Source organism: Orcinus orca, chromosome 4, assembly GCF_937001465.1.
Source record: "Orcinus orca chromosome 4, mOrcOrc1.1, whole genome shotgun sequence".
NCBI lineage: Eukaryota > Metazoa > Chordata > Mammalia > Artiodactyla > Delphinidae > Orcinus > Orcinus orca.
The window spans coordinates 117,237,758-117,265,706 of NC_064562.1; the positions used below are offsets into that span (position 1 = coordinate 117,237,758).

At 44.5% G+C, this 27,949-nt stretch overlaps 2 protein-coding genes and 1 pseudogene across 5 annotated transcripts in view; 1 reads left to right on the forward strand and 2 right to left on the reverse strand.

The window, feature by feature from the left end:
* OTOP1 (otopetrin 1) overlaps window positions 1-2,682 on the reverse strand; it is a 43,977-nt gene extending 41,295 nt beyond the window's left edge. Inside the window, exon 1 of the mRNA XM_004269633.3 lies at window positions 2,145-2,682. Within this exon, the coding sequence (XP_004269681.3) occupies window positions 2,145-2,550 (406 nt within the window). The 5' untranslated portion in view covers window positions 2,551-2,682. The remainder of the gene's footprint in view (window positions 1-2,144) is intronic.
* The window catches only part of TMEM128 (transmembrane protein 128), a 30,296-nt gene extending 10,265 nt beyond the window's left edge, over window positions 1-20,031 (reverse strand). Inside the window, exons 1-5 of one of the 4 annotated variants that reach the window (XM_004269632.3) lie at window positions 19,876-20,031; window positions 18,093-18,234; window positions 14,766-14,924; window positions 12,591-12,699; window positions 10,637-11,290 (exon numbers count right to left, since the gene is read on the reverse strand). In XM_004269632.3, coding sequence (XP_004269680.1) covers window positions 12,600-12,699; window positions 14,766-14,924; window positions 18,093-18,234; window positions 19,876-19,972 — 498 coding nt within the window. In that variant the 5' untranslated portion in view covers window positions 19,973-20,031 and the 3' untranslated portion in view covers window positions 10,637-11,290; window positions 12,591-12,599. Of the gene's footprint in view, window positions 1-10,636; window positions 11,291-12,590; window positions 13,677-14,765; window positions 14,925-18,092; window positions 18,235-19,875 lie in introns of those variants that run through there. The other 3 variants (XM_033427869.2, XM_033427870.2, XM_049709446.1) reach the window with 3 other exon arrangements.
* Window positions 15,053-15,350, forward strand: LOC117201197 (transmembrane protein 126A-like; annotated as a pseudogene).
* Window positions 20,032-27,949: the final 7,918 nt, after the last annotated feature.

Below are 27,949 nucleotides of genomic sequence, written 5' to 3' on the forward strand. Positions count from 1 at the left end.
CTGGTGTCTAATGGACATCTCAGCTGTACCACGTCCACAAGAGGAATCCTGGTTCTGCATCCCCACCCTTACTCCTCCTCCTGTCTTCCCAGTCTTGGGAAATGGCACGACCATTCATCCATTGACTGGGGTCCCAGTGCTTAGAGTCTTTCTGGAAAGAGGGAGAGAGAGAGGAGGGAAGAGTGAGGAAGAACAGGGTGGGGGAGGGAGAGAGGAAGGAAGGGAGAAAGGAGAGAGGGAGAGAGGAAGGAAGGATGAGGGGAGGGCAGGAGAGAGAAAAAGAGGAAGGAGGGAGAGAGGGAGGGAGGGCGAGAGAAAGGAAAGGAGGGAGGAGGGGGAGGATGGAACAGGGAGGAGTAACACAGAAAGGAAGGGATGGATGAGGAGAGAAGAAGAAGGGAAGAAGAGAAGAAAGAAGAAAAGAAGGATGGAGTAGGAAGGAAGTGAGGGAAAGACCAAGGAAGGATCCTGCCACTACAGGAAAGCATAGGTCAAAAGCCTCTGTATGCAATATTTTTTTAGCCCGTTTAAGTCAACAACCTCAAAATAACATTTTATTCTTGTTTGCTTGTTTGCTATGACACTGGATTCATTGCCATTTATAGGGTCACAAAACCACGAACCTCCCTGAAACAACTACTTTCAGAGCAGGAATCTGGGCCACGCTGCAGTTGTGTGCAGTTTTTCCAAAGGCAAGATGAGCAGTCCCTGAGCCTAAGAAACCTAAAATCTCATCCAGATGACAAGGCTTATATCCACTAGTCATAAGACAAGGCAGAAATTGACAAGTGCCAAAGATCTCTACACAGAGAGAACTGTGGCAGCCCATGGGAGTGAGGAGTAATTCCTGCCAGGTGTGTAGAGAAGGTGTCCTTGGGGCAGACCTTTGAAGGGAGTGTGGGTGGGAGGGAGAGTGACTGTGTGCTGGGCGCCCACCCTGTACCCAGCAGTCACTGGTCCTACACGTGTGATTCCCATTCTACACATGCTGAAACTAGGGGAGTGGGAAGACTAAATAACGTGCCCAAGAGCATGCAAGGAAAATGACAGCCACACTCTGAGATTTAAATTCAGATCGAGCATGAGAATTCAAGCAGAGACCTGTGATGTGTCTGGACCACACAGAGTGAAATGTACCCGGCCCCTCCCAGGAAGATTTCTCAGGCACCCGCTTTCTCCACAGACTCCCCACCACCTCTTCCCTTTGACCTGCATCATGTCTATCTCCCTTCCAACAGTGCAAGGTCCTTGAGGAGAGAAGGGTTCCTGTCTTGACAACGTTTCAATCAATGTGTTGTGGGTACCTAGCAAGTGCTTCTATGCCCCGCTGCCTGAACATTTATCCACTCATTGATTACATCATTCATCTCAACCGCATTTTCTTAGCACCCACTCTATGCCAGGCCCTGAGTTGGCTCTAGGACGAAGAGATGAGCATCTTAGAGTTCCCCCAGTGTGGTGGAGGGGACAGAAGTGTCAACAAGAAGCACAGTGCCTTCCCAGGGCGCAGTGAGGGGTGAAGGAGTGCAGTCAGAACCCCAAAGGGCGAGAGAGGGGGTCTGAAAAGCATCACTGGGGAGCACGGGGTGGGGCCTGAGCCCTATCTCCTAAAGCAAGGCAGGTGGGAGGCATTCCAGGAAGAGGGAACAGAATATGCAAAGGCAGATAAGCATGAAATATTGTGATGGGAACTAAAAGCCTTTGAGACTGGAGCACAGAATGCAGGCCAAGGAGAGGATTAAACTAAAGAGGCATCTGAGCTCAGATCTTAGCGGGCCTTGAATGCCAGGATAAGGAGTGTGGCCTCCATCATGGGGTCCGTGGAACCATGGCAGGGCTTTAAACAAGGAAAGATGTGAATAGGTTTGTGTAACCGTAGTTCCAACGATGGCATGTAAGGCAAGAGCCTGAAGGCGGAGAGAGGAGACTATGGCAATAATCCAGCCTTAAGAAAGAGAGAGAAGGGAAGGTGGGCGGAGGCGGGCAGAAAAGATGTGCAGGAAGATGGAGGCAGAAAAAGACTAAAGGAGAGAAGTCAGAGGAGGAAAGGGCACAGAGCTGCTGTCGGGCTGCGGCTAGCGGGCGAGCAGGCTGGGTTCGCTGGGCACTCACCCGCCGGCCGGCTCGCTGCTTCGGGGACTCACCGCGGAGCCAGCGCGCGCCGGCGTGCGTGTCCTTGAGGCGGCGGTGCGCGGAGCTGCGGCCCACGTACCACAGCATCCAGAGCAGCTGCAGCAGCATGAGCGCCGTGAGGAAGCACAGCAGGTCGCTCTTGCCCACGCCCGAGGCGTGCACGGCCCAGGCCAGCAGGAACAGCAGCCCCGCCACGAACACGTTCAGCCCATACTGGCTGCTCAGCGCCTCCGCCAGCTTCTGCGGGAAGCTGGCGCGGATGGCGCCCCGACGAGGGGCCGGGGACTCCGGGGACTCCGGGGGCCCCGGGGCCGGGAGCTGGGGCGGCGGGCAGGCTGCGGGTCCCGACGAGCCCCTGTCCGGGCTGCTCCGAAACGCCTGGGGAGAGGCAGGCGCCCCCTGGCCCTCGGGCATCATTGAGGGACCTGCACTGAGTCTAGTCCCGGGGGCGGCTGCGACCCGGGCCCCACCCGCTGCCCGTCTTCTGCCCTAGACCCGACGCCCTCTGCCAAACAGCCCGCTGTCCTGATCACCCTCGGACGCCTGATCTCCCGCCTTCTGCCCCCTACCCTCGGTCAAGGTACCCACCCGATCCACTTACCACCTTCCCCCCCCCGCCCCCCGCCGACCCGGGCTGACCCCGGCTTCTTCGCGCTCCCCAATTCGCACCGCCCACCTTCTCTCCCTCCTCAATGTCCGGGGCAACACTTCCGCCCACTCTGGACCCACGCGGGCCGCTCCCCGCCCCTGGTGCCTCGGCCTGGGGCCAACCCTGCCCCGATGGCCGCGCGTCCTCCCGCTCCCCGACCCGCGCGCCCGGACCCGCCCGCTATCCTCAGCTCTGTCCCCTGAGCCGATGACGGATGACAGGTGCCTCCCACCGGCTCCCAGAGGTGGGATGGCGGGCAAGGTGTCGCCCTGAGCCGGCCCGAGGGTGTGGGCGCGGAGGCGTGGCCGCGGCGGAGCGGCGCGTCTAGGGCCCCGCGGGTGAGTGCGCTCCTCTGGTGCCCCGGAGCGTCTCCGTAGCGGACCACGGAGGTCTAGGTGAGCCCGGACGAACGCGTCCGTGTGCATGAGTGTCTGCCTGTCCTCGTCTCTGCGTATTTCTACGGTCTGTTTTCTCTGTTGCGTGTTGCTGTGTCTCTCTGGAGGTCAGTCTTTGGGTGTGTCTGGTTGGGTCGGGGAGGATGGGAGGGGGTGGCAGCCCCTGTCCCTAGATCTATGAATAGGGGGAGAGGGTGTCCTTTTCGTTTGTGTCTATGTTTGTCTGTCCGTCTGGTGTACCTGGGTGTCTGCCAGGAGATGCCCAGATGCGGACAAGACAGAAGCCACCTTCCAAGAAAAGAGAACATCTCTCTCCCTCCTCCAAGGGAATGGGGAGCTACTTCTAGACTGAGCTGAGCTGGGGCTGGGGGCTGGCAGGAATCCTCCCTGGAGCCGGGGGAACCGGAGCATCTCCCTCTGCTCCCCCAGGCCCCCCAAGCTGACCTGGTCCGCCAGAGTGCCCCTCTCAGGAGGTCTTAAGGGCTGGCGTGGCTGAGATCAGGGCTGGAGCGGGAAGCTGGTAGGGAGCTGCTGGGGGATGGAGCCCAGGAAAGGGCAGGCAGGGCTCACAGCGAGCCCCTTGTGCAGTAGCATAGGGCCCAGCATTCAGGAGACACCCTTTCCCCCTTGGTTTAACATCCTGCTGTTGCCGTTCTGAAATCCTTAATTTTTGAACAGGGGGACCCACATTTTCATTTTTGCAGTGGATCCAGCAAATTACTTAGCTGGTTCTGATTGCCAGAAGGTCCTGGCTGTGAGGGAGCCCTGGGCTGGGAGGGAGTCAACCTGAGGACTTGCCATCATTCACTTTGTTCATTCATTTATGTGGTCAACACTCATTTATACTACACTGAATCATTTCAGGCTCTGTTCTAGGTGCCAGGAATTCAGTTATGAAAGACTGCCCTCACGGAGCTGACATTCTGGGGGAGACACACTCAATGGATAACTATTTAACTCGCTGAGAAGCTATAGAGTATCAAACATGAGACTCAGCCCTGCCTTCCAGGAGCCCTAGGGCGGGAGGGTTGGGCAAGCCCTGAGTCTGCCAAGAAGGGTGAGAGGTTCCTGGAGGAGGCACCAACTGTACAGTTGCTTTTGTGGGGTTTTTTTTAACATCTTAATTGGAGTGTAACTGCTTTACAATGGTGTGTTAGTTTCTGCTTAATAACAAAGTGAATCAGCTATACATGTACATATATCCCCATATCTCCTCCCTCTTGCGTCTCCCTCCCACCCTCCCTATCCCATCACCTGTACACTTTTTTTTTTTTTTGTGTGGTACGCGGGCCTCTCACTGCTGTGGCCTCTCCAATTGCGGAGCACAGGCTCCGGACGCGCAGGTTCAGCGGCCATGGCTCACGGGCCCAGCCGCTCCGCGGCATGTGGGATCCTCCCAGACCGGGGCACGAACCCATGCCCCCTGCATCAGCAGGCGGACTCTCAACCACTGCGCCACCAGGGAAGCCCTCATTGTAGTTTTGATTTGCATTTCTCTAATGATTAGTGATGTTGAGCATTCTTTCATGTTTGTTGGCAGTCTGTATATCTTCTTTGGAGAAATGTCTATTTAGGTCTTCTGCCCATTTTTGGATTGGGTTGTTTTTTTGTTATTGAGCTGCATGAGCTGCTTATAAATTTTCGAGATTAATCCTTTGTCAGTTCCTTCATTTGCAAATATTTTTTCCCATTCTGAGGGTTGTCTTTTTATCTTGTTTATGGTTTCCTTTGCTGTGCAAAAGCCGTGAAGTTTCGTTAGGTCCCATTTGTTTATTTTTGTTTTTATTTCCATTTCTCTAGGAGGTGGGTCAAAAAGGATCTTGCTGTGATTTATATCATAGAGTGTTCTGCCTATGTTTTCCTCTAAGAGTTTGATAGTTTCTGGCCTTACATTTAGGTCTTTAATCCATTTTGAGCTTACTTTTGTGTATGGTGTTAGGGAGTGATCTAATCTCATACTTTTAAATGTACCTGTCCAGTTTTCCCAGCACCACTTATTGAAGAGGCTGTCTTTTCTCCACTGTACATTCCTGCCTCCTTTATCAAAGATAAGGTGACCATATGTGCGTGGGTTTATCTCTGGGCTTTCTATCCTGTTCCATTGATCTATCTTTCTGTTTTTGTGCCAGTACCATACTGTCTTGATTACTGCAGCTTTGTAGTATAGTCTGAAGTCAGGGAGCCTGATTCCTCCAGCTCCGATTTTCGTTCTCAAGATTGCTTTGGCTACTCAGGGTCTTTTGTGTTTCCATACAAATTGTGAATTTTTTGTTCTAGTTCTGTGAAAAATGCCAGTGGTAGTTTGATAGGGATTGCATTGAATCTGTAGATTGCTTTGGGTAGTAGAGTCATTTTCACAATGTTGATTCTTCCAATCCAAGAACATGGTATATCTCTCCATCTATTTGTATCATATTTAATTTCTTTCATCAGTGTCCTATAATTTTCTGCATACAGGTCTTTTGTCTCCTTAGGTAGGTTTATTCCTAGGTATTTTATGCTTTTTGTCTGATGAGGCACCTTTTATTGATTTAGATGATGAGATCCGGGAGCTCGAGCCTGAACCTGATGCTGTAATGGGATGAAACTTCAGTGATTCCTGGAAGATAAATGACTTTTGCATGTGGAAGGAATCTAGAGAATTTATGAACAGAGATTAGACTGTGGCAATTTTCACTTTTCTTTTTTTTTATTGAAGTATAGTTGATTTACAATGTTAGTTTCTATTGTACAGCAAAGTGAATCTCATATATATATATAATTCTTTTTCATATTCTTTTCCTTAGGGTTTATACAAGATATTGAATATAGCTCCTTGTGCTATACAGTAGGCTTTGTTGTTTATCTATTTTACATAGAGTAGTGTGTACCTGTTAATCCCAAACTCCTAATTTATTCCTCCCCCATCCCCATTCCCCTTTGGTAACCGTATATTTGTTTTCTATGTCTGTCTGTTTTTGTTTTGTAAATAAGTTCATTTGTATCATATTTTAGATTCCACACATAAGTGATATCATATGACATTGATATTTGTCTTTTTCTGACTTACTTCACTTAGTATGATAATCTCTAGGTCCATCCATGTTGCTGCAAACGGCATTATCTCATTCTTTTTTATGGCTGAGCAGTATTCCATTGTATTTATACACATCTTCTTTATCCATTCGTCTGTTGATGGACATTTAGGTTGCTTCCATGACTTGGCTGTTGTGAATAGTGATGCTATGAGCACTGGGGTGCATGTACCTTTTAGAATTCAAGTTTTCTCAGGATATATGCCCAGGAGTGGGATTGCTGGATCATATGGCAACTCTATTTTTAGTTTTTTAAGGAAACTCCCTACTGCTCTCCACAGTGGCTGCTAGACTATGGCAATTTTAAAACACGACCTCCAAATTTTTTGGTACTCCTCCTTTAGGATGGGGCAAAGCCATGTCCCCCTCCCCTTAAATAGGGGATCTGTGACTGCTTGACCAGTAGCATAGGATGGAAGTGACACTCAGCTCCTGAGCCCACACTTTAAGCAGTAGCTTCCTTTTCCTGTCTCTAGGAACACCATGGTAGGTGGAGTAATGGCCCCAAAGATGTCCACACCCTACTCCCTGGAACCTATAAATATGTTGTTACCTGGCAAAAGGAACACTGAAATGAAGTAAGGATTTTAAAACACGGAGATGATGTTGGGTGGCCCAGGTGGGTGGGCCCAATGTATTCACACAGACCCTTAGGAGTGAAGGAGGCAGCAGAAGAGTGGGTCAGAGCAATGTGGCAATGGAAGAAGAGGCAGGAGAATTTCAAAGTATAAGAGGGATGTGTTGACCCACTGTCCTAGGCTTTGAAGATGGAGGAAGAAAGCTACACGAGCAAGAAATGCACGTGGCTGGCGTCTCCAAGCTGAGAACGGCCCTCAGCTGCCAGCCAGCTGGGAAATGGGGATCTCAGTCCTTCAGCTGCAAGGGACTGAATTCTGCCAACAGCCTGAAAGAACAAGGACATGGATTCTCCCCTAAGAGCCTCCAGAAAGGGATGCAGCCCTGCCGAGAGCCATATTAGACTTCTAACCAAGGAACCGTGAGATAATCAATTTCTGTCATTTTTAGCGCTATTGGTGGCAATCTGTTACAGCAGCAACAGAAAACTAATGTAAAAGCTCACCCTTGAATCCCAGCTACTATGCCATGAGGACACCCAAGCTGCCCATGAAGATGTCCAGGCGGAGTGAAATTGGGGGCCAGCACCATCTCACCAACCACAAGGGAACCACCTTGGAAGTGGACCGTCCAGTCCCAGTTGAGTCACCCCATACATAACAAGCTGTTCCTATCAATTCCTGCTCAAATTTCAGATTCCTGAGCAAAATAAAGGGTGGTGGTTGTCCTAAGGCACTTAGTTTTGGCGTGGTTTGTTATGCAGTGATAGGTGATAACCGGGACATACAGACAGATGCACGTGGAAGTCAGCCCAGGGTATGAGAAGGAATCCCAGGTTTTGTGGCGGCACCATGACAGGGGTGGAGGGATTACAAGGAGTCCTGCTGGCCCTGAGAGACAGTGGGGATCAGGCTGCGGGCTGGGCGCGCAGGAGCAAGGGAAGCAGTGAGCTGAGTGAACTCCAGGATCCACTCCTACCCCTGAGTGTGGGCTGGGGAGGGACCAAGTTCCTGACATCCTTTTGGACCCTATTTTTATACATAAAGGAACATTACACACACTTTTTTGCGTCCATACGTCCTAATACAATTTTTTTTTAATGAGGAACACAATTGGATATCATAAGCCTGGAGAATTCTTCGGTGGAGTTTTGCTGTAAAGGGGACCCAAAAAGTGGTTAATAACTGGAGAAGCTTGAGGGAGCCCTATCTTGGGTGTTTGTTTGAAGATGGTAAATAGTACAACACATTTGTATGTGGATAGGAATGATGCATCTCAAGGCATCATGAATATACCCAAAGTGAGGTATAATAAGGTTTGCCAAAGCTACAGCTCTACCAAAAGCTAGTTGCTCACATTGCTTTAGAAATAAAATAGCTACACATTACATTTCTGCCGAATTGGGAAAATCCCATTCCTCAACTTCAAAACTGAATCTGAGAGACTTAGAAGAGATCTTTGTGGTCTTTTTAGGAATAATTTACTCTTCTGTTCAACTCCCAATCTTCCCTTGACCCGGAGCCTGCAATTTGGCTTCTTTCAAATTAGTCCTTAGTGTATGCGAAATATTCCTGATTGTTATTTATTTTTATGAATTCTATGTAAACATTTCTTAAAATCTACCAAGCTCTTTCGCACCTCAAGAAACACTGAGCTGAATTAAAGTCTTTAAAAATTTTTAAGTGAAGGGCAGTTATCCTAACTGTGGCCACAGAAGAGGGCATCTATTAACCCCTATTACCTAGGATCACCCCACCCCACCTCCCCAAATGATTCTACTTATAAAGATGTGGCTCTTAGCTTTTCCCTCGATTCCTTTCCAATGTATTTCTCTTTTGCTTAAGCATAGCCAGAGACCTTTTCTTGTTATTGTTGTATAAAACCAAAGAACCCTGAGACAGCCAGGATGTTAAATGCTACAAAGTCTCCTAGAAAGACCACTGCCTTCCAAGCTAGGTCCCAGACACAGATTTGGAGAGAGCCTCAATCTGGTTTTTACCCTAGGGAGCTAAGTTCAATTCTGCTATCTCTGTGTTCCCTGACAATTCGAACATTCTAGCTTCTGCAGAGACATCTCTGCCCAAAGTGATTGGAACAGGATAGTTCTGGAACGAGGCTGAACGTTAGAATCACCTGGAGGACTCTTCACAAGACAGCCTTGTCACCAGCTGCAATGGGAACCTCTGAGCAGCAGGCCTGAGGCAACCAGTGTGCAACCTGGGTGGAAGACTCGGTCTTGACACTTGGGATTGTCAGTCAGGGACATTTTTAAGAACACACACTTGCTTCTACCATATCCCTGACTTTCATGCTAAACATTCACAACGGTTAGTTCCGTTATTCGTTACTATTCTGAGTGGATGCTCCTCCCACAGGCTTGTTTAGAAGCAGCAACAACACTGCTTGACACAGTTTTTATTTAATAATTATAACAAGGGCTTCCCTGGTAGCGCAATGGTTGAGAATTTGCCTGCCAATAAAGGGGACACGGGTTCGAGCCCTGGTCTGGGAAGATCCCACATGCCACGGAGCAACTGGGCCCGTGAGCCACAACTACTGAGCCTGCGCGTCTGGAGCCTGTGCTCCGCAACGAAAGAGGACGCGATAGCGAGAGGCCCGCGCACCGCGATGAAGAGTGGCCCCCGCTCGCCGCAACTAGAGAAAGCCCTCGCACAGAAACGAAGACCCAACACAGCCCAAAATAAATAAATAAATAAATAAATTTTAGAAAATAATAATTATAACAATAGGAAAAGACCCACAAATAATCTGCACAGCACTTATTTAATGGGCACAGGGACCAGGCATGATCCTGTTTAAACAAATTTATTCAGATGTCTCTTTGTAACAGGATCATCTCCTTACCACCCTAGCTATACCACAGTATCAGCACTTGGCTAACTGGGTTCTAATGACTGTATTACACAGAAAATCCCAGCCTTAGGTTTCTAACCAAGTATCAACAGTAAAACTACTTTGCAAGAAAAGAAAAATGGAAGGAAGGGAGGGAGGGAAGGAAAGATTTCTTGCAGAATCTGCCCAAAGACTCTGTGGGAGTTGTCACGGGGGGTACGTCCCTTGCCCCGCACCAAGTTCCCTCCAGAGGGTCTGAATCAGTGCTCCCTCTAATCCTACTTCCTGGGTTTGCAACCTCCGCCTTACACTGGACCCTCACATAACTGACTGACTTGGCCACCTGATTCTGACCTTCGCCTGACTTTGCTCCTTACTTTAAATGACTCTCTCTACACACCCTCACACGCATATGTACACCAACTGAGCTTGATTCTGTTTACCGATCATGCCTGCCTCTTCCCATTCCTCTCTTTGATCTACTTTGTCTTTCATTCCCTCTCCATTACCATTTATTGAGTGAGCACCTACTGTGTGCCAGGCACTGTAGTAGGTGTCTCATAAACATTATTCTTATCACCCACAACCCAACAACACAGATCATGTTCCTGCCTCACAGCTGGAGAAAGACTAACTGCTGCTCAAGGTCAAGATTAACTACTACTGCAGGGTGTGATCCGAGCCAGACACAAGTGTTGACTGAAACATATCATCACCTGAAGTCCCTTGTGGGTGGGGAGCGCAGAAACCAACATAAGGTACTTAAAATGTCACAATGCTTACGATGTTTAGGTTTAATGTAAACATATTTGCATCTGAAAGTGCAAATACTGTCTTCCATTGGTCTTTGAAAAGCAGAGTAGCCTTCTCTAAAAAGAAGGCTTATTTCTATAGTGAAAGTGCTAATAGCTGAAGACAGAAACAATTCCAAAGTTTGTATTAACAAAACCCACAAGAAAGTTATAGAAATACTTTATTTAAATATTAAGAAAAAAATTACACGTACTTAAGATGATTAAAAGTTCATATGTTAAACAAATGCTAAAAACCCAGTAATTTACACAGTGATAAATCTTAAGTGATGGGAAAACACAAAATCCTTTCAACTGGTCCTCCTCCTTACAAAGCTATTATAAAAACGGTATTATTAGGAATTGCTGAAGTTGGGTTAAAGGCACATGACACTATCATTCCTTTATATACACAGCCAGTCATCTCAAACACTGAACTGCTCACCCTTAAATGGAAGAGTGAACAACTTCTCTGAACTATCGGGAGTACATTATGCATCTCTAATGAAAATTCATTTAAATTTTTACACCAACAATTTCTCCAATGATCCAAACAGATTAACACTGCAAATTAGTTATTTCTGTCTTGAATAGAATATTTCTACTTTGAATCTGAAAAATTCGATAATGAGTTTAGGAATATACAAATGAAATATAATTTATTCTGATTTCAACTACAGAGCTATAAAGTTACAATTCTTCCAAGGAAACCATTCACTTCATAGATGCAAAAACACACTGTAGCTTTTCCATTATGTCTGCGGTGCTTTCAGCTAGCAGGATATTAATCATTCACTTTAAACTGACATGCCCTTACACCTGAAAGAAAACCCAAGTGAGACATTCTATCTCAGGCTGTTGGATTTAATATTAAAAAGCACAGTTCAATCTCCCTGCCTACAACATTCTCTGGCTCTCTGTTACCAATTAAACGTTGATGTCGGCAGTAAGTCAAAAGCTCCTGAACACGTGGAAAAACTCAATACGGAACAGCCAGAGATTCAAAGCAGACAGGGTCAGATGAGGGAATGTTCTTGTGGCGACAGGTCAACAGGGACAGAGGACATACTGTGAGAGTCCAAACGGTCCTAGACACAGCACAACGTGTGGAGGGGACTCTGCACATCAGCATGTGTGTGCTAGCAGCTATTTTCAGACTAGCAACAATGAGAGGACATCCATTTCTTCTTTACCTGGTTATAGGGACTTTCCTTTAAAACTCCAAAGGGAGAACATGCTGTCTGTGAGCTGAAATGTCAGTTTTCTTTTGCACCCCAATAATTGAGTGCATTAACTTTTTCTTCTCTGGGCCTCAGTTTTCCAAGTTTACTTCTCTGGGTCTCAGTTTTCAAGTTTACAAGTAAGTAAACTGACATATGGAATAGATTTTCTCCAAGTTCTAACGTAAGCAACATGAAGAGAGGGACCGTCTGTCTTTTTCACCATGTCCCTAAGCATGTACAGTGAGTACTCTGAACACATACTTATTCAATAAATGAGTCATCTGACAATTAGCAAATAGACTCCACTGTGAAGGCAGCAGGCCCAGGGACACAGTGGTCTCTGGGGAAGCAGAAATTCTATAAATAACATGGAAGGGAAAGGCTGGTGTGCCATCCATCAGATTTTTATGAGGCAGCCAGGACAGTTAGGAAACAGATTTTTCTTCTCAACTGGGTAAAATTGCCCATTCTTCCCATATTCCCATTAACTAAGAACGATCTAGCCAATAGTCATCAGTACAGAAGTAGATGGAAGTTTACTGCGATAGAAAATGAATCAATGTGTGAACTTATCCATATTGGAAGGTGCAAATACTCTCTTCATGAGATCTTGGAAGACTCTCTAAATAAGATCATGAGATCTTATTTATCTTGGTGCAAATACTCTCTTCATGAGATCAGGGTGCCTTCTCTAAAAAGTAGTCACTTAGAACTAAATTATGCAAATGGAAAGGGATCACAGTCCCTTCTACCTCAGAGTTCAATGGATGAACAACTCTCGTGTAAACATGATTGAAATAATTTACTAGTCCGTTACTGCTATGTCCACTGAAAATTATCATGAAAGACTTTTTCAAATGCATTCATTATTAGAAATACCATTCCAGAAATCTTACCTTTAGAAATCATCCAAGGAGTGAGATCAACATTACAACCCCCATAAACTGGGTAAACAACAGCAGTGGAGTGAAAAATGACCACACATGCCATAAAGCAACATTGAAGCTGAAAAGAAAAGGACAAAATAGCCACACAGTTCACAACTATAGCTATACTCTACACAACTATATTCTACTGCAGAATCTAGATTTAAAGGACTCACTTTTACCCGGTTTGGGAAAGTTCATTCAGCCAGTAACTTTCTATATATAAATCATGTTTCTCAGATATGTGACTTAGCCAATATTGGAAATATCACAATTTCTTCACGAAGTACTCAGAACTGGAATCACTAAAGCTCCTCTAACAAGAGCTGGCCTGGCTTAACAGAGACTTCAGTCTCTTAACATTAGTATCTGTAAAGGAACACAAAATAAAATGACTACAGCCTGCTTTTACTATCTCACACACTACCAAACTATAATGGTAAAAAAAAAAAAAAAAAAATAGACGGTTAAAGTATTTTTCTGTTAGAAACAGAATGAAAAAGTAATCATTTATAAGCTGCTATTAAACTTTCCATTGAGAAAAATACTATTCCTGTCACCAGGTAAGAATAACACACTTTCTAAGTGCAATGATTTTTATGAACTGAATTTTTAACAGCAGAAGTTAATAAAGGAAAATTATAGTCAATTAAATAAGTGTTTCAGATAATTAATGACTAACATAATATTTTGAGAAGTAGACATTTAAATAGCTATAATCCTACTGTTCTAAAACATACAATAATATTTCCGGTGGTGACATTAGCCTTATAAGAAATTGTAAAATAAGACAACTGTCTACACTCGTCACCGAAGGGTTAATAAAAAACTGCATCACAATGCAACATATGTCAAACACCCATAAACTTCAACTACAGAAAATACATAATAGAAAAAATACATTTAAACTGAATATGTACAAAGGTGTGTGGTTTTCCCCAAATTAAAATGCAATTAATATAAAGAGAGGAAAAAACCTAAAAGCCCATACACAATGTTCAGTGTAGTTTTCTCTCTGGTTGGCAGGATCATGGGATTTACTTCCTTTGTGTTTTTCTGTAATTTACAGATTTTTCTTTAATGAGCAAGTTATAAAATACTTTTATAAACATAAAAAAAACTTTTCATTGAGAACCTCTTAGCTTATGAAAAATGATGTTAATTGTGGCATTATTTATAACAGCGAAGGAATAAAAAAACAGGGAGCTGGTTAAATAAATCATGATATGTCCATGCAGTGATAATGATGTAACTGTTAAAAAGAATGAGACACATCTGTATGTACTGGTATGGAAGAATTCCAAACTCAATTTAAAAAAAAAAAAAGATCACTCTGGAAAACAGTTTGGCACTATTTACTAGAGTTGGAGGTATGCATACCCAATGAGCCAATGATTTCCCTTCTAGAGATATGTATATATGTATGCATGTACATATACATCCAACAGAAGCACGCGCAGGCACACAAGACATACACAAGAATGTTCTTAACAGCATCACTCATAATAACCCCAAACTGGAAACAATCCAAATGCGATCAACAGCAGAACAGATAAACTGGGAGTTGGTTATAAGATGGAATGCTGAACAGCAATAAAAACGAGCAACTGTTATGCACAATATGGACAAATCATACATAATGTTGCATGTAAACAGTCAAAAGTAAAAGAATACATACTATATGAACCCATTTCTATAAGAGATGCAAAAGAAAGCAGTTACCATGAAGGTGGGGACAGTGTTTACCTGCAGGCAGGAATGAAGGTACAGTGACTGGGAGGGGGCATGGAAGGGGTTAGAGGGGGCCGGCACAGATCTTTCTCGTTAGGGTTTACACCAAGGCTCACTGCATGATAATTCAGCTGTATATTTTAGATTCTTCCACTTTTCTGTCTGCATTATACTTCACAATGAAAATGATTTAGAAAGCAAAATGCAATATATATATATATATATATATATATATATATATAGCATGTCACCATTTGTATTTTAAATAACTAAATATGTAAGTAAAGAAAGACACTACTGAAAAGGGAATCAAGAAGACTGTTTTCCCATCATTCCCTTTTTTTTCCCTCTTGAATTTTGTACCATGTACATCATTACCTGATCAAAAAAATTTTCATTCCAAAGGTAACTTACCAAATTCCTGCTACAATAAAAGTAGCAGTTGTAATAGGTATCAACGTTGGATACTTGATATCATAATCTTCAATTCCACAATACCATTCCAGATAGACTATGCAGTAAAATGCAATCGATAAGCTAACAAGCAACAAGGTACCGCCAAACAGAAACCAACTGTAGAGACAAAAATAATACCCTTCTATTATCCTCTTTTACATCCTCTGCAGCCTAATAGTAAATAATCTTTTTTGACACATCTGAAATGTGACATAGGCTCATATCGTTGCTGGCTTACCATACCAATGGCAGTGATACCATTTTTGACAGTGCATGTATCTGACAAAGGTTTTGTAAGTTTACCTTTGAATACAGGTGATTTGAATTTTGAGTCCTGTCCCATAACACAGGGCCTACCAGCCAGGTATGACTCAGCCCTGCCACTAGAGAAAGGAAGCATCTTAACTTACTGAATCAGAATTTCTATGCCTATCTTAAGAAAGATGTTATTTGCAATTTTGTTCCAGACTGTGTGCAGCATACCTTGGGTCTAGACAATATAAACTACTTTTAAAGGCTCTTCAGATACCTGAAGCTGACTAGAAATTCAGTGATTGTGAAGCAAATATGTACACAAAAATAAAGTGGTTTAAAAAAAAAAGTGCTAATTGACAGCACTTAACAAATCAGGTATCTTAACATTAATAGACTAAATATCTATTTCTAAGAAGAATATCAACTGGAGAAGGGGCAGAGGGACCCACAGTTACTCAATCCCAGCTTGCAGAAAGTCTAGATCTAATAGGAGATGGGTAGGTAAAGATGAGAGTGAGACACATGAAAGGATGAAAAAGTAAGACTTTAAACACACACACACACACACACACACACTTTCATAAACTAACTGACAAAAAAGGACGTTTTCTTTAAACATACAGGAAAGCGAGTGGCTTTCTGGTTGTTTCTGAAGTTTTGAGCGTGAGAGTAATAAAGATTTCAACAGATACCATCAACTCCTCCAAGTTAAGCTGGGTTTCTTGAAATACTGAATATCAATTTGGAAGGAGTTAATTCATATCGCCTCTCGTAAAAGATTTCTAAATGAAACCCTCCTGTTCCTAGAATATCTCCAGTCCTCCCACAAGGGCCAATGGCTTTTTGCTCCTTCCAACTCCACAGAAGACTTGGCTCAGTGTGTGTGAGAAAAAGCTCATCAGCCCCTTCCTTCCAGCCCCTGCTGGTCATGGGAGGAGGCCAGATTTGGAAAATCAGAGGAATGAACCCTTTTCGAGAAAGCAGAAGGCAGCCTGCACGGACTGCCTCTGGGTAGCGCCCTCCCGCCACAGCTGCCTCAACTCCCCGCTGCTTACCGAGGCCTCAGCAAGAAAACAACACGACTCTGCTCAAAATCCTCAGCCTTCGGCCATGCGTTTCTGTCTCTTTTCCTCTAAGATGACACTTCTTTGAGGACAGCCCTATGACTCCCACTTTCTTTTCATGCCCCCCAGTCCTGGTCCGGAGGCTGAGTCCAGGCTCTGTCACACACCACCGGTGGGCTACTGTGTGCCGCTACTCCTGTGGGTGCCCCCAAACACCTTACAGTGTAGTGAGTTATTCCTTATCTCACCATCTCCTTTAACTACTAAGAATACTTAGTATTCTCATATACGAGGATACATAGGACACAAATGGATAAATCCTGTCATCTCTCCTGAAACCTCAAAAAGGCCTACCTCCTGAGGCTGGGCTGGACTGGGTGCCCCTTCTAGGTGCATTCACGGCATCCCGCACATACCCTCGCACACGCAAACAGTACACACCACATGACTTACTCATCTATCACAGCCTAAAATGAGCTGGTGGAGGGTGAGAAATGTGCCTTGTTCATCACTGTGACCATAACTGGATACATCTCAGGCTCTCATGAGATATTTCATGAACGAAGCAGCAGGTGCTACTGATGGTGTCTGAAACAACCATTGCTTCTTTTCCCAGCCCAAGTTCTAGACCAATTGAAAGACACAAAGAAACCAAACTGATAAAGACCAACTGTCAGCTTCTTTACTGATAGAGCTACGAAAAGAAGATAGCTTTGGTGAATGGTGACAACGTGCTTCCTCACACTGAAACCCAGAAAGAGACAGGCTTACCCACTGGGTTTCAAGTCACAGTGAAAACCTAGAGACCTTCTCATGTCAGGGTCGCCCCATAAAACAATGGTGCAGAAAAGCAGCCCAGAATCTGCGCTTCCCATGGGCAGCTGGCTCCCAAGAGGAAGAAGGTGCTGAGCTACACGCCTGGTTCTTCATCCCAAACCCTATCAGGAGGTCTAGCACCTCCCAGGGGAGAAGCCAGTGAGGGGAAGGGCCAGAAGATGGGAGTGTTTAGGGAAAGCTCCTGCTTGTGGAAATAAGGAAGGCGAACAAGCTCTCTCCCTGCTATAGTTTACATAACACCGCCCCCCCACCCCCCGCCTGCTTTCCCCGGACCACCTGCTCCCTCATTCTCCTCAGATGCCCCTCCAGCAGTCACTGCTCTTCCTGAGGGCCTCTGCGGGAGAGACTGTGTGTCCCCCAACCCCCAACGATATCACCGGATCAAACAGTCCCGTCTGCATCTTTCTAGCCCTGCTGGTACTTCCAAACAATTACACTCGCACTTTAAGCAAATCACCCCTCTCGATGCCAGCTCCGATGCTCACCAACACGTCTCCCTCTTTTTCTGTTATCTAGGGGCCTCCAGAACACTCTCCAATGCCCAGTGAGGACTCAGGAGTGTGATGAACAACCTTCCCCTCCATGTCAACTCCTAGATTTTATACTAAAGAGATTTCAATCCTCATGAACAATGGACTATTTGACATCCTGCCTCAAAGCTCCTGACTCCTCCCACCAGTGACCTCAACTCTAATTCAATCACAGCCTGTACATGTGGTTACCTTGTTGGCTGTAACTATTCTCTGAAAACGAGCTCTGAGACCCAATTCCCACCCACCACAATTCTCATTCCCTCCTCCCAATGCTCTTGTACTTGATCTTATTAAAGACCTTCAGTCATTCTCTCTGCGTGGTTTACAAATGGATTAGGTCCTTCTTAAATTCACTACCGTCCTCATCCTACAAAACACCTGTGCTGAGAAAGCCCACTGAAATAATTTCCAGCCTCACCCACTCTGCGGTACGTGCCCAGAACACACACTCTCTTTTTCAACTCTGCGTCACCAGCACCTCCAACACCATGCCCGGCAGAAAGTAGGCGCCTACTAAGCGTTTGAAGAAGTCGGCTCACAAAACGTGAAAAATAAAACAAGTGTGTTTAACTTACGAAGCAATAAAGTTTTCTTACCTGCTGGTGTGAAAGTTTTCTTTAACGGTTTGAAAGAAATCAACATAATAGGTCACAGCAATGGATGCCAAAATCCAGAATCCAGAATGGATATTAAGTCTTGGAAGAGGTTTCTCCTTTTTCTCAACAGGTGTAGAGGTTTCTGCAAATAACAGAGAGTTCAACTTATGAAGTAACCATTAACGTCACAGGAAAAATTATACCTTTTTTTTGGCCACACCGTGCTGCTTACAGGATCTTAGTTCCCCGACCAGGGGCTGAACCTGCTCCCTCGGCAGTGAAAGCGCAGAGTCCTAACTACTGGACTGCCAGGGAATTCCTTTTTTTTTTTTAAAATTACACCTATTTTAAGTCAAATAAAATAATTTCCTAGAGCTTTCTAAGAACCACATTCTCTCCCATTATAGTACCAATTTCTTCTGTAAAACCACCAAAATAGGTTTATATTTTTAGAAATAATTAATAGGAGCCTGCCATAAAACCTGTCCAATATAGTCAACTTGTTTTGCTGCTAAATGAGTTTTGCAACCAAATTTATTTATATAGTCTTTTGGAAAGAATAATGCCATCTGGTAGTATAGGAATTTTAATGCTATGCTTCACATGTAGTCTAGGAAAGTCATTAGTCCTGTTAATTAAGAAAAATGCAAGTGGCAAACATTAGAACACAAAATGGACTTGATTTTCCAAAAACACTACTTACAACTACATATTTTAATTTTTTAAACAAACACAACCTTTTGGGGCAGCTCAAAAGTGGAAAGGGCACACTGGAGGTCCAGTCCCAACATGGTACTTGTCTTAGACAGGTGATGGACAAGTCAAATTCCTTCCATTTCGGACCCAATCTGAAAGAATGGGTCAAATGGGGTCTAACACGTTCCCCATGTGACTGACATGCCCTCTCTATCAGTTCATGTGAGAACCACTAGTATGTAGCCAAGGTTCCCGAGCTTTTAGCTGACCATCAGAATTCCTGGGAAGCTTATTCATAATAGAAATTCTGCGAGACACTCTCAAAATTTATAAACCAGCATGCCTGCACATGTTGTTTTCTGCGTTTACTTTTTAAAAGTAATAAATACACAAGATTTACAACATACAGGACAAAAAGATCTAAGGTGAAATCGCTCTCTTTATCCTTAACCCCAGTTCTCCAGCCCCAAAGCAGCTACCAGTAATAACGTCTACTGAATTCTTGCATATTCTATGCATCTACAGGTGAACACACACCGCATGTTATCTGGTTTGAACACAAATGGTGGCATACCATCCGTTGTTCTGCGCCTCCCTTTGAAAAGCATCCACATTGGTTCATAAAAGTCTGCCTGCTGTGTCATGTATAAACAGCCAAGTGTATTTAACCAGCTCCCTGCTGACGGACAATTAGATGTTTCCAGTCGTTCGCTATTACAAGCAAAGCTGAGATGAAAGACTTTGCACACACGCCCTTGTGTACTGCTACGAGTACGCTCCTTTGTTAGGTTCTTAGAAATACAATCTGTGGATATTTTTTATTTTAATGGATATGGCCAAACAGGTGTTAAACCAGCTCTCCTGGGAATCCTGAAGACCAAGATGCGCAGGGCTACCTGATCTCTAAGGGTCTTTTACGACAGTAAATACCCGACTTGCAAAACTACTTGGTAAGCCTTGAAAAAACGAAACCCTGTCCCTCCTGACTGGGTAGGGCTGCGAGAGGCCCGCGGGGCCGGCCGTGTCCGGCGCCTCGCCTCTGGGAACCTCTGCGCGACTCGGAGCGCGCCACGGGGGGGTGCCTCACCCGGCCCGGCGTAGCCCTCGCTGTCCTGCTGGACCACCACGTCCCGCGGGAACAGGTATCTCCGCCGGAGTCTCTCCCGAGCCTGTAGAGCGTCCATCTTAGCACCGCCCAGAAACTGGGCGGTAGTGACGTCAAGCCCACCGGAACTTCCGGCCTCGGTTCGCCGGAGGAGGGAGGGATTTCCTTTTATGAAGAGGAGAGGCTGTGTTGTTTTCGCAGTTTTATTTCGTGAGAACGTACGGAGGGTTAGGCTTTGCTGTCTCAGTGCTCAAATCCGGAAACATGATTTGAATTTCAAAATATTTATCCTTCCCCGTCTAGAGATATCCAGTTTGTTCCGAACTACGGAAGCGCAGAAGGGTCAAGCTTACCGATGCCGGCGAATGCGCGCGAGTGGGTGTGCTAGGCCCTACGGGGGCACTTCGTTGCTTTTGTGCTCTGCGTCCTGAACCCTGTGGCTCCGGTATGCCCAAAGCATCTCACCCCCCCCCACCCAGCTTCTTTCCTCCTTCTCCTCCTCAGGAGTCGCCCAGCTAGACGTGAAAGAGTCAGAGGTCACCCAGGAGGAGGAAAGGACCGCTGGGCCGGGCCCGGGAACCTGCGGTGGAGTCTGGGCCTGGCGCTGACCGCTCAGGTGGGCTCAGGCAAGAAATAAACCTTTCTGGGCCTGTTTCCTCTTCTGTACAACGGGGATTATACCTGCCTCATGGATTTGTTCTGGGGTTTTAAATGTGAAGCACCCGTATGTGGTTCATGTTAGCCCCCTTCTTACGGCTTGTGAGAAATTACCCCCAGCCAGAAACGTGAAAGCTAAATTTGTACTTTGCCAGAAATCCGTCAGTTCCCATCACTCACGCTCATAAACTGAAAAAGACTGTGTCACTAATTCACAAGTTTTCCTCCATCAGTAACCCTGTTTGCTACTCTCTTGCCTCCTTCCTACCGTGTCATATGTTGAGAAATTTTGTGCTTAACCCTTCAAACTTTTACTGTCTGCTAGGAACTGTTAGGCACCATGCGAGGCAATGGAGATAAGATGGATAAGACGTGACGTTGCCCTTGAGGAGCTCCTGGGCCAAAAATGACCACAGAGACCTAGTACAGTAGAAAGCACTATTTATAAATGTATGGAAGCGTTTCATTAATTCAGTCAACAAACATTTTCTGAGCAGCTACATCTGCTAAAATGCTGAGGACAGGGGCAAGTTAGAATCTAGTGGTGGAGACGATTTCCATCCAATGCCATAACAGAGATACTGCATATGAGGTTATGAGAGCACCGAATAAAGGGCAGCCCTTCATTCTGCTGTGGTACGTGGGGACCAGGGAGAGTGGCTTGAGGTAGGTTGAATACAGGGATGGATAGTCCAGAAAGCCACCCAGGAAGTAAAATCTGAATTAGTAGGCACTCTTCAATATCACTATGTGTTGTGAGTGTTTGCAGAAGAAATGCAATAAATATTCAAGAAAAGAATGTCAAGTTTCTACGGGTTTATTTCTATCATTTCTTCAGCCCTTGTAGCAAACCCTTTGGAGCAAAGATTTAACAACTGGGTGGATCATATGGCCTTTCTACACAATACCTCCTTTTTCCCGTTTTGTTTTTTTCTTTTTCTTTTCAGACTCCTAAAGAACCAGGGTTTATCTCTTCAAAGCCACCTGGGGTCTTTGCCCTCCCTTCTCCTTTTGCTTGTACAGGGTTAGAAGCCTTGTTAACAGGAAGTGAATTCCTCTTATCAAATACAGTCTTCTGTTGATTGTCTCCTTGCAAAAAGGTCAGTGCTGGGTCTCCCTTGTAATTGAATATTCCCGAGAGCATCGCAACCATTCCAGGGTTTCCATATGTAGTATGTTCGGGTCAGATCAGTTTCCCCTTTGGTGGTTTCAGGGCCTTTGTATCTGGATCCGAATGCCTTTCAGCTTTTTTTCCCCCCTGATATTTTAAATGCACTTCTTGCAGACCATATTGATGATACTTAAAAGCAGGTTGGAAAAAATCCGGTATTTAATGACCACATCTTCATTGCTAGGGCCCATTAAATAAGTTCTTCAATGTGTGTACTGTGCACCGAAATGATAGACGTATGATATCAGTTTGCTACCAACCAAGAAATTTCATTTTGACTGTGGATTACTTTTGGGGAAAAAATGAATTTGACTGTGACCTTTGCTGGCCTTCCCTTAGCAATGTGGTTAAATCCAAGGTGTTCATAGACTATTGAATCCTGGCGCCATCACTCTGGATTCCTTGGGCAAGTTATTTCATTGTTCTAAGTATCAGTTTCCTCATCTGTGACACAGCAGGTACCAGAATGAAGATAAGTGTTTACTAATTGTTTAGGCTAGTGCCTCGCACGTTCAAGCAGTGGTAGTTGGTAGTTACTAATTGGTCTTGCCAGGCTTTCTGGATTTGGTTCCTGCTTACCTCCTCATCAGTTATTCCTTTCTCCTTGGGCTCCAGTTACTCTTTTTTTTTTTTTTTTTTTTTGCGGTACGCGGGCCTCTCACTGTTGTGGCCTCTCCCGTTGCGGAGCGCAGGCTCAGCGGCCATGGCTCACGGGCTCAGCTGCTCTGCGGCATGTGGGATCTTCCTGGACCAGGGCAGGAACCCGTGTCCCCTGCATTGGCAGGTGGACTCTCAACAACTGCGCCACCAGGGAAGCCCTCTAGTTACTCTTTGTTGCAATTTTCCTTTTGCTTGTGCTCTCCCAGTTGACGGGGGGCTACAACCATGTAATAGCTGCTCCCCAATGCCTTGCAAACACCTGGCACATAGCAGGTGATAAAAGAAATTTTTACATATTGAGATATAGGGAAATCATTCTGGCTTCTACATGAGTTAACTAGAATTTTATGCTAACTAAAATAGCCTGTTTCTGGCCTATCAAACCTACTTTGTACATCTGTTTTATTTTTTTTAATTAAATTATTTATTTATTTATTTTTGGCTGCATTGGGTCTTTGTTGCTGTGCGTGGGCATTCTTTAGTTGCAGCAAGCGGGGGCTACTCTTCGTTGTGGTGTGTGGGCTTCTCATTGCGGTGGCTTCTCTTGTTGCGGAGCACAGTCTCTAGGTGCAAGGGCTTCAGTAGTTGTGGCACGTGTGCTCAGTAGTTGTGGCTCATGGGCCCTAGAGCGCAGGCTCAGTAGCTGTGGCACACAGGCTTAGTTGCTCTGTGGCATGTGGAATCTTCCTGGACCAGGGCTTGAACCCGTGTACCCTGCATTGGCAGGCGAATTCTTAACCACTGCACCACCAGGGAAGCCCCGTACATCTGCTTTAATTATTAAAGAAAAGGGCACATTGATCAGATGTAAAGAATGTCCATTTTAAAAATAAAGATTAAATGCCCCTCTTCCTGGGACACCAATGCTGGTCCTCCTTTGATGATAAGACTCCCTTCCCAGGTGCCAAGGCCATTACTGTATGTGCTGTATGTGTATGCATTGGTGTTTTATTGAAACCTTGAAGAAATGTATCCCTGACTTGTTTAATGTTCTTTGTTCTGACAAGATATAAAACTGTGCTGAAAACCTGCTTCTCCAGAGCAGTTTCTTAGAGTAATCTGGGAACCAGGCTTCTGGGCTAGTCCTCAGTTTGGCGCAAATAAAAACTCTTTTCTAATTATTGATTGTTTATTGATTATTTTCATCGACATAGGAATTCCATTTTCCAAAATTCCATTTTCACTTTGACCCTTGGTCACAATTAACCCTGGTCTTTGGTGTAGACATCCCTTCCTCTGAGAAAACACTTTTTCTCCCTTCTATAGCAGTCCTGCAGTGTTCTCAGGAGGCTGACCCTGCCCTAGGAGAGGGCACATGACCCAGACCAGACCTGTCAGTCCCCAGGACTTAGGCTAGAGCTGTTGAGAAGACCTGTCTGAGGTCCGTGTGGGCTTGTCACCATGGAGACACACAGAGGAGCCCACCTTAGGAAGGAAGCTCTGAGATGCAAGCCAAGCCAAGCAGTCTCATAGCACTGTTTCAACCCCTGAATCCAGCCAAACCCTACTTAAGCTAGTTAAGAACATGAACTCTAGAGCCAGCTGCCTGGCCAGCTGTCATTACTGGTTCTGTCATTACTGGCTGTTTTAACCTTGGGCAAGCCAGGTTTTTGTCTTGGCTACAAGATTGGGTAAAGATTAAAACTACTAATACATGTAGGGATTCGTTCAAGATGGCAGAATAGAAGGACGTGCACTCACTCCTTCTTGCGAGAGCACCAGAATCACAACTAACTGTTGAACAGTCATTGACAGGAAGACACTGGAACTCACCAAAAAAGATACCCCACATCCAAAGACAAAGGAGAAGCCGCAGTGAGATGGTAGGAGGGGCGCAATCACAATAAAATCAAATCCCATAACCACTGTGTGGGTGACTCACAAACTGGAGAACAGTTATACCACAGAAGTCCGCCCACTGGAGTAAAGGTTCTGAGCCCCATGTCAGGCTTCCCAACCTGGGGGTCCGGCAATGGGAGGAGGAATTCCCAGAGAATCAGACTTTGAAGGCTAACAGGATTTGATTTCAGGCCTTCGACAGAACTAGGGGAAACAGAGACTCCACTCATGGAGGGTACACACAAAGTAGTGTGTGCATTAGGACCCGGGGGAAGGAGCATTGACCCCATAGGAGACTGAACCAGACCTACCTGCTAGTGTTGGAGGGTCTCCTGCAGAGGCGGGGGGCAGCTGTGGCTCACTGCAGGAACAAGGACACAGGCAGGAGAAGTTCTGGGAAGTACTCCTTGGCATGAGCCCTCCTGGAGTCTGCCATTAGTGCCACCAAAAAGACTGTAGCCTCCCGTGCTGGGTCCCCTCAGGCCAAACAACCAACAGGGAGGGAACTCAACCCCACCCATCAGCAGACAAGCAGATTAAAGTTTTACTGAGCTCCACCAACCAGAGCAACACCCAGCTCTACCCACCACCAGTCCCTCCCATCAGGAAGCTTGCACAAGCCTCTTAGATAACCTCATCCACCAGAGGGCAGACAGCAGAAGCAAGAACTACAGTCCTGCAGCCTGTGGAACAAAAACCACATTCACAGAAAGGTAGATGAAAAGGCAGAGGACTATGTACCAGATGAATGAATAAGATAAAACCTCAGAAAAATAATTAAATGAAGTGGAGGTAGGCAACCTTCCAAAAAAAGAATTGAGAATAATGTTAGTGAAGATGGTCCAGGACCTTGGAAAAAGAATGGAGGCAAAGACTGAGAAGATGCAAGAAATGTTTAACAAAGACCTAGAAGAATTAAAGAACAAACACCTAGAAGAATTAAAGAGCAAACAAACAGAGATGAACAATACAATAAATGAAATGAAGAATACACTAGAAGGAATCAATAGCAGAATAACTGAGGCAGAACGGATAAGTGACCTGGAAGACAGAATGGTGGAATTCACTGCCATGGAACAGAATAAAGAAAAAAGAATGAAAAGAAATGAAAACAGCCTAAGAGACCTCTGGGACGACATTAACACACCAACATTCACATTATAGGGGTCCCAGAAGGAGAAGAGAGAGAGAAAGGACCTGAGAAAACATTTGAAGAGATTATAGTCAAAAACTTCCCTAGGGCTTCCCTGGTGGTGCAGTGGTTGAGAGTCCACCTGCCGATGCAGGGGACACGGGTTCGTGCTCCGGTCTGGGAGGATCCCACATGCCGCGGAGCGGCTGGGCCCGTGAGTCATGGCCGCTGAGCCGGTGCGTCCGGAGCCTGTGCTCCACAACAGGAGAGGCCACAACAGTGAGAGGCCCGCTTACCGCAAAAAAAAAAAAAAAAAAAAAAAACTTCCCTAACACGGAAAAGGAAATAGCCACCCAAGTCCAGGAAACGCAGAGAGTCCCAGGCAGGATAAACCCAAAGAGAGACACACTGAGACACAGAGTAATCAAACTGACAAGAGTTAAAGCCAAGGAAAAATCATTAAAAGCAACAGGGGAAAAATGACAAATAAAATACAAGGGAACTCCCATAAGGTTAGCAGCTGATTTATCAACAGAAACTCTACAAGCCAGAAGGGAGTGGCACAATATATTTAAAGTGATGAGAGGGAAGAATCAAGATTACTCTACCTGGCAAGGATCTCATTCAGATTCAACAGAGAAATCAAAAGCTTTACAGACAAGCAAAAGCTAAGAGAATTCAGCACCACCAAACCAGCCCTACAACAATGGTAAAAGAACTTCTCTATGCAGGAAACACAAGAGAAGAAAAGGACCTTCAAAAACAAACCCAAATCAATTAAGAAAATGGTAATAGGAACATACATATCAATAATTACCTTAAATGTAAATGGATTAAATGCTCCAACCAAAAGACACAGGCTTGCTGAATGGATACAAAAACAAGACCTATATATATGCTGTCTACAAGAGACCCACTTCAGACCTAGGGACACATACAGACTGAAAGTGAGGGGATAGAAAAAGATATTCCATGCAAATGGAAATCAAAAGAAAGCTGGAGTAGCTATACTCATATCAGACAAAATAGACTTTAAAATAAAGGATGTTACAAGAGACAAGCAAGGACACTACATAATGATCAAGGGATCAATCCAAGAGGAAGATATAACAATTCTAAATAAATATGCACCCAACAGAGGAGCACCTCAATACACAAGGCAAATGCCAACAGCTATAAAAGAGGAAATTGATAGTAACACAGTAATAGTGGGGGACTTTAACACCTCATTTACACCAACAGACAGATCATCCAGACAGGAAATTAATAAGGAAATACAAGCTTTAAATGACACAATAGACCAGATAGATTTAATTGATATTTATAGGACACTCCATCCAAAAACAGCAGATTACACTTTCTTCTCAAGTGCACACGGAACATTCTCCACAATAGGTCACATCTTGGGTCAACAAATCAAGCCTCAGCAAATTTTAAAAAATTGAAATCATATCAAACATCTTTTCTGACCACAATGTTATGAGATTAGAAATCAATTACAGGGAAAAAAAACATAAAAACCACAAACACATGGAGGCTAAACAATACGTTACTAAATAACCAAGAGATCACTGAAGAAATCAGAGGAAATCAAAAAATACCTAGAGACAAATGACAACAAAAACATGACGATCCAAAACCTATGGGATGCAGCAAAAGCAGTTTAAGAGGGAAGTTTATAGCAATACAACCCTACCTCAAGAAACAAGAAAAATCTCAAATAGACAATCTAACGTTACACCTAAAGGAACTAGAGAAAGAAGAACAAACAAAACCCAAAGTTAGTAGAAGGAAACAAATCATAAAGATCCGAGTAGAAATAAATGAAATAGAAACAAAGAAAACAATAGCAAAGATCAATAAAACTAAAAGCTGGTTCTTTGAGGAAAACAATAGCAAAGATAAATAAAACTAAAAGCTAGTTCTTTGAGAAGATAAACAAAATTGATAAACCTTTAGCCAGACTCATCAAGAAAAAGAGGAAGAGGACTCAAATCAATAAAATTAGAAATGAAAAAGGAGAAGTTACAATGGACACCACAGAAATACAAAGTATCCTAAGACAATACTACAAGCAACTCTATGCCAATAAAACGGACAACCTGGAAGAAATGGACAAATTCTTAGAAAGGTATAACCTTCCAAGACTGAACCAGGAAGAAATAGAAAATATGAACAGACTAATCACAAGTAATGAAATTGAAACTGTGATTAAAAATCTTCCAACAAACAAAGTCTAGGACCAGATGGCTTCACAGGTGAATTCTATCAAACATTTAGCGAAGAGCTAACACTCATCCTTCTCAAACTCTTCCAAAAATTGCAGAGGAAGGATCACTTCCAAAGTCATTCTATGAGGCCACCATCACTCTGATACCGAAACCAGACAAAGATACTACAGAAAAAGAAAATTACAGACCAATATCACTGATGAATATAGATGCAAAAATCCTCAACAAAATACTAGCAAACAGAATCCAACAACACATTAAGAGGATCATACACATGATCAAGTGGGATTTATCCCAGGGATGCAAGGATTCTTCAATATATGCAAATCAATCAATGTGATAAACCATATTAACAAACTGAAGAAT